Here is a 12157-nt window from a genome sequence, read left to right on the forward strand (position 1 = left end):
TCCATCAACATGGAGAAGATCAGAGAATACAAAAATGAAATGAGACAAAAGGTTAATGACCTTCATAAATCAGGCAATGGCTATAAAAAATAGCTTCACATCTGAAAATACCCATCTCCACTATTAGGGCAATAATTAAGAAGTTTCAAACAACTGGAGCTCTGATGAACCTGCCTGGAAGAGGACGCAAGTGTATTTTCCCCCACTCACAGTGAGGAAGATGGTTTGAGAGGCAAAACTTGCTCCAAGGATCACAGTTGGACAATTGCAGGAGTTGGTTGCATCCTGGGGTCACCAAGTCTCCAAAACTACAATTAGACGTCACCTCCATGCCAACAAACTATTTGGAAGGCTTGCCAGAAGAAAGCCTCTGCTGTCGTCACACCACAAACGCAAATGCCTGGAGTATGCTAAACATCACTGGAACTTTGATTGGAACCGGGTTCTATGGTCAGATGAGACAAAAATAGAGCTTTTTGGCAACAAACACCAGAGGTGGGTTTGGCATAAAAAGAGTCAAGGTAATGCAGAAAAGAACCTTATCCCCACTGTGAAGTATGGTGGTGGATCTGTGATGTTGTGGGGCTGTTTATGTTCCAAAAGCCCTGGGAATCTTGATAGGATACATGGCATCATGGACTCCATCAAATACCAAGAGATTTTAGATCAAAATCTGGCTGCCTCTGACAGGAGGCTAAGACTGGGTCATGGTTGGATCTTCCAGCAGGACAATGATTCTCCAAATGGTTCACTGACCACAGAATCAAGCTTTTGCAGTGGCCATCCCAGTCTCCTGACCTAAACCCCCTTGAAAACCTGGTGGGTGAGCTGAAGAGAAGAGTCCACAAGCGAGCACCAAGGACCCTGAATGATCTGGAGAGATTTTGTATGGAGGAATGGTTTCAGGTTCCTTTATATGTGTTCTCCCACCTCATACAGCATTATAAGAGAAGACTCAGTGCTGTTATCTCGGGCGGAGCAGTGGCACTGCGGCTAAGGATCTGCGCCTGTGACTGAAAGGTTGCCGGTCCAAATCCCACGGCCGGCAGAGGAATCCTATTCCATTGGGCCCCTGAGCAAGGCCCTTTACCCCAACTGCTCCAGGGGTGCTGTACAATGGCTGACCCTGTGCCCTGACCCCAAGCTTTTCTCCCTGTCTGTGTGTCTGTGTCTCATGGAGAGCAAGTTGGGGTATGTGAAAAAGACAAATTTCTAATGCAAGAAATTGTATATGGCCAATAAAGTGATCAGATGTTGGCAAAGGGAGGGTGCACAAAGTACTTAATGCAGGGGTGCCAATAATTGTTAATTTTATTATAAAATGTTAATTTTTTTATAAGATTTTTTACTTTGAATAATTTTATCTCACTGAAAGGTTAAATTTCTCTCATATTTTCAGTGTAAGATCAAGCTGATAAACAACAAAGACATTTTTCCCTAGCCATTTTTGCTCATCTTTACCGAGGGTGCCAGTAATTCTGGAGGGCACTGTATACTGTAGTACACCATGCAATGATATAGGAGTGGACATGGTTATATGCAAATCTGGTTAGTTGAGACAGTTGTCTGCAACGAACACTCGCAAATATTGAGCCTCTACCGTAACGCAGACTAACAGATATACAAATGCCAGACACAGAGAGAATTGACTGAAAGTCAAATACTTCACAAGTCAAAATACTGCAGAGAGACAGTTACTGTAGGTATATTACTGAGCATGAAAATAATCCAAATTGAAAACCCTTATTAAAAACCTGAACACTGTTACCCCCTCCTGTAGGTCTCGCAGCAGCTGGTTGAGGTCGTCCACCCACTGGTCCACGAGCTGGTCCCTGGAACTGATGGCGAGGTGGCGAGCAGCCGCGTCCTCACAGCAGAGGGTCTGGAATGTCCGGGAACAGGCCTCGAGAGCCCCCGAGTCTGCCGGCCGCCCCAGGACACTGCTCATCTCCCTCAGCAGGGCCGGCAGGTACTGCAACACAAGCACCCGGCCCTGGCACGATTACTCGGGAGGAGACTGTGAGGATGGGCGCCCGGTGGCACAGCGGTTAGCCTTGCTGCCTCGCAGTGCTGAGGCCCCGAGTTTAATGCCGGACCGTATCTGGGTGGAGTTCGTATGTTCTCCCCATGTTTGTGTGGATTTTCTCCGGGTGCTCCAGTTTCCTCCCACAGTCTAAAAACATGCTGATAAGTTAATTGGCTTGTGAAATAACTGGCCCTGGTGTGAGTGTGTGTCTGTGTGTGCCCTGTGATGGACTGGCGTCCCGTCCAGGGTGTATCCTGCCTTGTGCCCTTTGCTTGCTGGGATAGACTCCGGCTCTCCTGTCACCCTGTATTGGATAAAGCAGTTAGAAAACTGATGGATGGCTGATTGTGGGGAAGAAAAAATGTCTTACTGGTCTCATTCTGAAATGATTCAGCTGTAGGTATAAGCATTTAGGACACTCCTGTGAACTCTTAATAACTCTCCGGGTTCTTATGAGCTCTGTCTAATAAATTTTACATTCTTAATGCAGGTGTTACAGAATTAGATTCGGCCCTCATGGCTCTGGCCTTGTGGTTGAAACCACTCAAGAACAAAGAAGACACTTGCGACTTCACAAAAAAAAGTTTTGCTCACATCATGCATGACAAAAGAGTAGCTTCGCCCCTGGAAGGAACACTGTGCAGCCTCTACAATGCCTTTGTCCGTCCTTGACTGCCTTCTCTGAAATTCTCATTATGAGCGAGGTTTTCTATGTTGAGGGTACCTCAGCTCGGGATTACTGATTTCAACAAGAACAAATGAATTTCAGTCACTGCAATGTCCTGAACGGACACGGCTGCCATTAAAATTGACTAAATAAGGATAAGACCGAGGGATGTTCACAGAGAAGAGAAGACTGAAAAGGAAGCCTACCTTTTCAAAATGTTCAGAACTGCAGGCATCCACCTGGAAATACTGAGGTATTTTAAGGAAGCATGTCAGCTTTTCCATCTGATCTGCATACTGTGGAAATAAGGCAAATGGAATTAACAGATGCATGATCACAACCAAGCTATGCAGACAACATCAAAGTGATGGCAGTGAGGGACTCATCAAAGGGAGGGCTCAGTACCTTAGCTAAAAGTGCAGGAAGTACCGCAATGAAATGCTCAGTGAGTCTAATGCAGTCATCCATCTGGCTCTTCCTTTCTTTGGCAGTGATAACCTGTGACAAACGCAGCCATAGTGAAACGTAACTGAATATAATTTCTGTAGGCTTGTGCCTTTCCTGCCCTACCCACACAAAAAGGGAAGAAAAGACAAGTCTTTTTAAGACTCCCTAAAAAAGAAATTGCCTGTATAACAGGAGGTAAAGAACTAATTGAGATACAAGGAAAGAAAAGTGTTACTTTCCTTAAGTTATCCGGCTTATTATACAAAACTGATGAGTGAGTGTTAAAGCAGAGCAAAACATTCTTAATAACTTACATTCTTAGGTGGTTCAGAGTTTTAGGCCCCTGATATATGGCAATAGTGTGAATGTTTACTGAGAAAAGGCTACATTTAATAAATTCATTGACGATATGGATGGGCAATTCTAGTTAGTGGATCTTTGATATCCGTCCTTTCTTCACATCTGTGCTGCGTGAACGATCCTGACCTTCTTGCCTGACCCTCTCCCAGCCACGGGGGGTCCTTCCGCAGCCTGGCGGACAGACGCCAACAGGATCTCGATGACGGTGCTTTCCTGAGAGCTACTTAAACCTACAGGCAGCAACACACAGGACAGATCAGCCACATAGCTACTTCACACAACTCTATAAGATAAGATCACTTTATAAGCCTAATACAATTTCTTGCATTAGGAATTTGTCTTTTCGCCTACCCCAGCTTGCTCTCCATGAGACACACAGACAGGGAGAGAAGCTTGGGGTCACAGCGCAGGGTCAGCCATCTATACGGCGCCCCTGGAGCAGTTGGGGTTAAGGGCCTTGCTCAGGGGCCCAACGGAGTAGGATTCCTCTGCAGGCCGAGGGATTTGAACCGGCAACCTTCCAGCCACAGGCGCAGATCCTTAGCCACAGTGCCACCGCCCCGCTCAGCTAGGGGCTATCCCAGCACCCCTTGCTTTCCCTTGGGGGTGAAGCTTAAACTCCCCTTCTCACCTTCCCCCTCTGCAGGCATTTCCTCCAGCAGCAGCGTGGTGAGGGAGTCCCAGTCCTTCAGCAGAGAGGCCGCTGAGTCCCACAGGCTGTCCACCAGGTAGGCCACGTGCTGATGAACCTACAAGCCAACTCCACAGGTCAGCTCTCTCACATAGATTTGTGCACAGAAAACAGCACCAGGAGCAGGAGAAGTTAATATCCCACTTACAGCAGCCTCATTAAGTTCACTACATCCCGTTCTTTACTGCACATGAAATAGATATTCGATGGGACAGACTGCTTTCGTTGACTGTAAGTCACCCTGGATGAAACCATCTGCCTGTCAAGCACAAACAGCAACATGGAACAGTCTAAAGTGAGCTGCTGTCTTGCTCAAAGCGGTTTGTTTCACTTCAAACAGGGGGGAAGCGGGTCATCTGCAGATCTGCAGCACTGTCTCAACTGAAATCCAAAAGGAATTAGATAGGTGTTACAGTTATTGAGAACTACACGGAAATGCCCCCTGAGGATGTTTCTAAATGTCACAAGCCTCAGCTCAATGGGAGGCATCTCTTTCTGAAAGGGAAAGAGTCGCCCTGGACGTGTCCTCGTATGTAGTTAGAGGACTCGCATGTCGCAGGACAGAATGTAGCCACGGCCATTAACACGGCAGGAAGGGGCAAGCCGAATTTCTCACCCCGCCCTCCTGGAAGAAGTGGATCAGAGTTCTCATTCTGGACGCGGTCAGGCTGCACTGCCCTTTCTTTTCCAAGACTCCTTCTGCCTTCTCCAGTGGCTCAGGGAAACTGAGCAGCCTGAGGAGAAAGAAAATGAGATCCTGGCAGATCCGTTCCCAGCAATTCGCTCCATTACACAGTACCGTGCAACATCCGACTTGTAAAATTTCTGTCTGAGCTTCATAATGAGATCTTTTGACACCAACTGCAACGCCACAACATGTGTCTACATATTTGAAAAAGCCAGCCTCAATCCATCGTCCACACACCCTCATGAGAGAATCACTGTAATAGAAACAAACACCTACTACATTTAAAATGCACCTCACCAGCTGAACAGGAGATGGAGTGTTTTTTATATCACAGTACTACAAACACAACCAATTGGGAGTCTGAAAAAGCTACACAGCCAGGTAGTCAAAGCCGGTACCCTGATTTCCTTCAAGAAAGAGCCAGATGGGATCATTGGATCAATTAACTACTATCATTAGAGAAAATGGGCCAAATGATCTCCTCTTGTACGCAAATTTTCTATGTCCTTAAGTTAACGACAATCTGACAAAAGCACAAGCAGAATCTGCAAAGCTGTTCAATAAAATGATATGTTTTCCTGCTGCTTCTTTGGAGATCGGTCCCTGAGCTTTGTTGGGACTTTAACAGGAAATGTCACTGTGCGCACACAAGCAATGCGGCCGTTTAGCATGTTGCAAACCCTGGGGGATCAGACTCGGCTCTATGCAGAGACTATATTTTTGTCAACTTACTTCTCATACACAAACTCTCCCGCAGCAGAAGCAAGGGGCCTGTAAGAGGCATAAACAAACTGGAACATGTGTTTACAGTCTTCGGCAGTCAGAACATCTTCACAGGTCCTGAAAGAAAGAGCTTCACATGTGATTTTATCCACAGAGAAGGTTAGGTGAAAATATATCAATGTTCACCTGTAATTGGTGCATCAGTTCCTAAGCAGCCCAACAGAAGTTTAATGTTTCTTAAGAATGAAAAAGGGTGAATGTGGTAAAGTCCCAGATTATAAAAGTAAATACCACAGGACAGGAGAACGAGGAAACCGAGGCAAACCGAGTCAAGCCATCATGTTTTGAGCTGGCATTATTCAAAACCCTTTCAAATAAAAGATATGCTATATTGGATCCTTCTTCCTATTACTTAAAAACACAGAAAAATGTAAGTGATGATAGTATTGACAAGAGCATTCCACCATTAATGTCCTGTCGGATGCCTGGCTGGTGATTAAACTCTCTGACAGATGCAGGATTCAGATCTTTAGGGATATGGCGCGGCTCCGGGCTCTGAAGCAGATTTTGATCCACTCCATGTTGATGGCCCTCCTGCTGCAGAGGTTGTGAGTGGATGAGAAATGTGTGATGTAACACAGCCAGAGGGAGTTGGCTGAAATGGACTGCTAGGAGACAAAAACAACCGCAACAGGAGTGCCAACTCACTGTGATATGATGGTGAGCAACTTCATGGCACATACAGCTACTTCATGGTCTTTGTCCAGAGTCATGGAACTTATTCTGTCCTGTAAGGAAAATCACAGTGGTTACATAAAGAAAGAGACAGGCTTAAGTATGAATCTAATCTTAATAAAGCAAACCCCTAAAGCAATATCAGCTCTAAAAACTATTTATCTGTTATCTTTCACTCTGTCTTCTCTCTGTTTTAATGCTGCAATGTAAAGGATAAAGCAACATTCCAATTTCCTGCTGCTGAAAACAATGGCAGTGCAATAATGCTGACATATGGGGAAATGCTTTGTTTCATCAGATCACATTGTAGCACTTTCAACCTGACTTGTTTATCTTAAACGATCTTAAAGCTTAGTAGTTATGGTTCAGGGTGGCACATTGGTGCAGCGGTTAGCATTGCTGCCTCACAGTGCTGTGGCCTTTGGCTTAATTCAGGACCTGAGGTGCTATCTGGGTGGAGTTTGTGTGTCATCTCCTTGGTTGCACAGTTTCCTCCCACAGCTAGAAGATGTAAAGGTAGGTTAACTGGCTTCTGAGAAAAACTGGTCCTGGTGAGTGTGTTTGTGTGTCTGTGTCTACTCTGAGATGGACTGGCGCCCTATTGCTTGCCAGGATTCCTCAGTTTCCCCCACAACACTGAAATGAATGAAGTGATTAGAAAATGGATGGATGGAGAGAAACTGATCAGTTTACAAACCGCAGTACTGAGAGAGGCATGATGTAAATTTTCCCGGCCAATTTCTTTTGCAAAATGATAAGCAGAACATACCAGTGAGCAACAGCAATAAAAGTTCAAACTGAAAAATAAGATGATATACCACCGCCCTCAAAAAATCAGTGTGCGGTAGCTATGCTTTCTGTGTAGCAAAATGTGCCCCATCGTGTTATAATGAATACCCCCAAAACTCATCTGACCTGCCCTGGCTTTCATACTGTACTTCCACATCTGTGATAGAAACAACAGCCTTCTCCACCGCCATCAACATCAGGAACTGTAACAGACACCGGCTTCCTGCTGTGCAATTGCCTGGGTCGGTTCAGAAGGCAAACGGCCTTTTCAAACACATGGCTTACAAGACCCAGTTTTCCACAAACACTGTACATGGCCTTAAAGAGCTGGCAAACTTTCTAAACCTGGCACGGCGAGACATCTTCTCTTTAAAAACCGCAGATTCACAGGCATGTACTGTTTCTCCATGTTTATTCTAGCAAGAGTGTCCCAATCTATTCTCTGCTTCAGGCACTCTTATTTCTGTAATGAAATGCAAGGGGGCCTTTCAATCCCTCTGCATAATGACCGAACGGAGGGGTTACACAGCCTGAGGCAAACCTAAGGAAGCCTCTAACAAGCTGACATTCATTAATTCACTAGTAATGGGTCAACCACCTGTACACTAGCATCAACACAGACACAATCTTACCAACGCCAAAATGACTAAATGTATTTCTGCTGAAGGAAACTGCTTGCCACTTGGAGCCCGTTAAACTGAATAAATGTTTTCCGAGTCCCAGAGTTAACAAGATCACATGGTATGAAATCCCAGTTGCCTGCAGCAGTACCACAGAAAGGCAGGTACAGAAAACAATTAAGAAAACGCCAATTACCTTAAAACGACTGGTGAAGAGGTCCAGCTTTGAAACAAGGGAATCATCTCCATAAAGCCCCTGCAATCCCAGCACGCACTTTAAACGGACTTCCGGTTGCTGGAATGAGAAATGAGATTGAGGAAGATGCTGGTCAATGGAAGCTGCTAATCTAACACCTCAAGCAGGCAGGCTGATTTTAATTTAACAGAGCTCTCTTTCAATCCAGTTAGAGGCTCTTTCCTTACTTCTCATCTCCTGTTTTCTGTTAATCATTTAATATGGATTTATATTTGATATGACAATAACGTAACCAAAACAACAAAAGGTGTTGTAAACCTTAAGCAACCGTAAGAATATCTTTGTTTAAAGAAGACATGAAAATTAACAAAAAATCTGTTTGTTTGTTTTTTGACAACCGTAAGGTCTTTAATTAACATTGGCTGGTAGATGCAACAAAACTACAGAAGATTCCTATATGTTATTACTTTAAGGCCAGTGCCCTGCAGTAACAGGAGCTACCATTAAATATTTTAAATCTGCACGTCAGAAGCTCTGGCTTTGAAAGAAACACAGCCGATTTTCCATCCTAATTAGAAAGAAAAATGTATTCGAGAGAAGCTATTCTCTTACAAAGAGAACCTTCTTACAGAGTGATCAAGATCAAGATATGGAAAGAATTCCAAGCCTGAAATTCTTCTTCAGCTGGTCTGCGATGTCTAAATCCGGAAGGCAAGAGAGATCCCACACACCTGGATCGAGCCTCAGCCTCCTGCGTTCTTTAAACCCCCTTGCCTAACAAAAAGTTTCCACGTCTCACATCTGCTCAAAAGCGTTTGAAAAGTTTCTTGTGGTTTCTAAACGCGAGAAGTGCTGCTTCCTGTCCTTTTCCTAAACAATGAAAACATGCAGACAGTACATACCACACCCTGGGGCCACGATTTATTAATAGTTTACTGACAAGAATATAATACCATTAATAACTGGGGCATTCACGTGTGACAGAGTGGCATGAGTCCTTGGCAACATGGTTGCTTGAGGGCTTGCTGTCACTCACAGAGCCCTCTTAATAACCAAAGGTTACTTGCTACACGTGCTCAGTTAAAGCCAGAATTGAGCCCTGAAGCGGAAACAAATGTACACAATCTGCAAAGCAAGGAACTTCTTTATATCCAGGCAGCCTTGTAGAAGTTAAAATAGTCTAAAATCTACAATATAATAGTTTTGCTGCCAAGGAAAATAAATTTTCCTCCCTCCACAAACCTTATCGTGCAGCATCCACCCGATGTATTTCAAATAGCTGTCGTTTAAAAACACCTGGCTGTACAACCTCATCCAGAGGCCGAGCTCTTCCATGCAGATCGCTCTGATTTCAGGAATCACATCACTGGTAGTTTCCAAGGAGAAAGGTGGGAAAAAAGAATCAAGAGACCACAGACGATGCAAAAATCATGTTTGAACAGAGATAAATCAGGAGAATGAAACATTGCACTCCCGTGTATCTAATAAAATTTTACAACTGCAATCATTTGAAATACTGTATATACTGAGAAAGAAAAGTGGTGCATTAACTGCGGCATAATAACAAACATTAATTCTCAATGTTATTTGCAGGTAGTCTACATTTATTCAAAGATATAGGAACAATATGATTGGTTGTGGGCAGCTTGATTATTCAGAACGACATGGTTTCGGTTCAGAAGAGGTGTACATTTTTCATGTTATGAGAAATGAGAACATAATTATATTACAAGGGAAGAAGTAATAGGTTTATTCCATGCTGAAAAAAAGAAGAAAAAACACAACGTTTCAGCCGTGGAGCCTTCTTCAGGTGTGACGTTACAAGCGTTACGGTGTTACAAGTGCACACTGAGTTCTGTCGTCACGGGTTCGAGCCAACTGTAACTAGATCTCGCGCCAGTTGTGTACAATTGACTGAGTGCTGCTAAAGCTGGGAAGGAGTTAGTCAGCCGGGGATCTTTTGGCTCTCAGCGACACATAGACCCCTGTGGCCTCCTGGGTGCATGCAGGGCTTCAGTGCCAGTGACAGACGCACCTCTCCTTCAATCAGCACCGAAATCCAGCACTAGGCGGTGTGTTAAAAGACGATTGGCTCGAAGCTAGGTGGATGGAGGAGTCTGCCTGCATTTCCTCATTCTCCCATGTGTGTAGTCATGAGGATTATAGTTGAAGACTTCAAACTGAGTGGGTACAACAACAACTCTCCAGGCACATTTTCAGCACTGGATAACAGTGAAAAGTGCAGCCCTAACACAGTAGGCCAATAAAAGAAGCATTCTTATTGATGGTATTTCAAATAAAAACATCTTACCGGTATCTCTTCAGAAACACTCCTTTAAAAATGGCATCCATCATATTTTCTATTTCTTGTCTTCTGTCTTGCAACTACAAAAGAAGCCAAAAACATTTAAAAATTGGGACTTGTACTCCACATACAAGAGGTTTACTACAGCTGCTTAGTGGAAAGAAAAAAAAATCAAACCACCTTTGTAGTGGTTAAATTGTCAAATGCGTTCAACCCTTAGAGAGCAGGGAGTCAGACCCATGGGCAATAAAGGCCTTCAAAGCTTTAGCAGGTTTGAAGTTAGAAAGGCTCGGGCAGTGCCAAAATTTGTCTTTACCACAGAGTATACTGTTTCCTAATGAAGTCGAAGTGTCCATTAATACGAGATAAAAAATGTGTGTGTTACTGTTCATTACCATTGTTAATAAATGTTTAAAATAAATGAATCCAATAATTCAAACCATTTCATAATAAAACTATAAAGCAACTCCAAAAACAGGTTTGACTCCGTGTTGGAGTCTTCGAGTCAGATATGAAGGCAGGAAGGAAGACCTGAACTCAAACAAGGTTCTTCTTGACTAAAAAAAGTCAGTTTCAACTGTTGACAGCCATGAATTAATACTACACACGGACAGATTGATAAATTAGCTTTTAAGTACAGTATTGCTCATAAATTTGGAAACCAAGTTTAGTCTTCATTTTTATCTCATTCACCACATTAATATAGAGATCTCAGATTCACTAATATCTCTATATTAATAAAGGGAAAAATATTCTCCTGATTTCTTTAATTCCCGCCATTAACTTAGCTTCTTGGAAAAAGTGTTAGAATTTCAGTTTCAGCTTCACTATTTATACTTAAATTAAGTGGAAAAAATGGAACCTGTTTTTGTCTCGTTCTGACTATGTTTATTTTTTGCTTTTGTTCCTAATGGCAAAACCCGATGACACTTTTCATCTGTTGCAATACCTCATCGATTTTCTTTTCTAGCTTTTCCACTCTGGGGCTTGCGCGTTTGGAGGGGGCCTTGACCTTCTCCACTTCATACAGCCTCTGAGAGTTGTCTATGTTAACACCCAGGTTCAGAGCCACACCAGCCAGGGCAGTCAGGAGCTTCACAGCTGAAGAACAAGAGCAACACTCCACAGTTACCTCCACAGACTGCAGGCCCACTGAGAAATGTGTGAGCAGCTCAAGCAGGTGGGTTACCTCATCTCTAGCCAAATTTGTCAGGAGTTAGAGGATTCCCTTTTCGTCCTTCATGTCCTCTTGCCTCAATAAAATGAGTTTTAGTGCTTACGTGTGTAGAAATGTAGTTATCCAAGTCACTTACTGTTTTAAAGTATCTGAAACTACATTTTAAGTGGATTGCCCTGCTGTCAGAGCTGTGGGGCTATGCATTGTCACATGATAACAGTATCCATAAAAAACAAATTTTGATAAATGTATCGAACTGGTTGCCAATGTTTGTACGGGCACAGATAAAAAAGGAACTTTAATTCAACATTTCACCTGCATGCATTAAGGACCCCCTTCACATCGATATGTTCAGACCCCCGGGACTGCTCTCTTTCTTACCAGCCAGTGTACAGGTGTGTCTAAAGGCTCGGACTCCCGAGTCAGACAGCTCAGTCAGCAGGGAGATGACCGTGTCCATCAGGTAGCTGTCAAAGATGACGTTGTACTGACACTGAGAAACCAGCACTTCGACAAACTCACAGAAATTGGACCTGAACTTCTTCCAGTAGGGCCCAGGCATTGTGAGGGGGTAATCACCACTGTCCTGAAACAGCAGAGGGAGAGTTAAGGGTATTAAACTAAATTTCTCAATTTCTGAAGAAAGATCTATTAATATAGAGTGGCATGGTGGCGCAGTGGTTGGCATTGCTGTCTCACAGTGCTTGCTGCCCTGGGTTGCTGACTGTGTGGA

At 43.8% G+C, this 12157-nt stretch overlaps 1 protein-coding gene across 2 annotated transcripts in view; it reads right to left on the reverse strand.

Moving 5' to 3' along the window:
• LOC148836085 (cohesin subunit SA-2) overlaps positions 1–12157 on the reverse strand; it is a 38755-nt gene that overhangs the window by 17514 nt on the left and 9084 nt on the right. Inside the window, exons 8-20 of one of the 2 annotated variants that reach the window (XM_088912869.1) lie at positions 11806–12010; positions 11197–11348; positions 10254–10327; positions 9185–9308; positions 7943–8041; positions 6311–6390; positions 5612–5719; positions 4808–4925; positions 4132–4249; positions 3627–3730; positions 3099–3191; positions 2900–2989; positions 1769–1972 (exon numbers count right to left, since the gene is read on the reverse strand). In XM_088912869.1, the coding sequence (XP_088768995.1) occupies positions 1769–1972; positions 2900–2989; positions 3099–3191; positions 3627–3730; positions 4132–4249; positions 4808–4925; positions 5612–5719; positions 6311–6390; positions 7943–8041; positions 9185–9308; positions 10254–10327; positions 11197–11348; positions 11806–12010 (1569 nt within the window). The remainder of the gene's footprint in view (positions 1–1768; positions 1973–2899; positions 2990–3098; positions 3192–3626; positions 3731–4131; positions 4250–4807; positions 4926–5611; positions 5720–6310; positions 6391–7942; positions 8042–9184; positions 9309–10253; positions 10328–11196; positions 11349–11805; positions 12011–12157) is intronic. The other variant, XM_088912870.1, reaches the window with a different exon arrangement.

The sequence above is a fragment of the Atractosteus spatula genome, chromosome 4 (assembly GCF_055471065.1).
Source record: "Atractosteus spatula isolate fAtrSpa1 chromosome 4, fAtrSpa1.hap1, whole genome shotgun sequence".
In the NCBI taxonomy this organism is placed as follows: Eukaryota; Metazoa; Chordata; class Actinopteri; order Semionotiformes; family Lepisosteidae; genus Atractosteus; species Atractosteus spatula.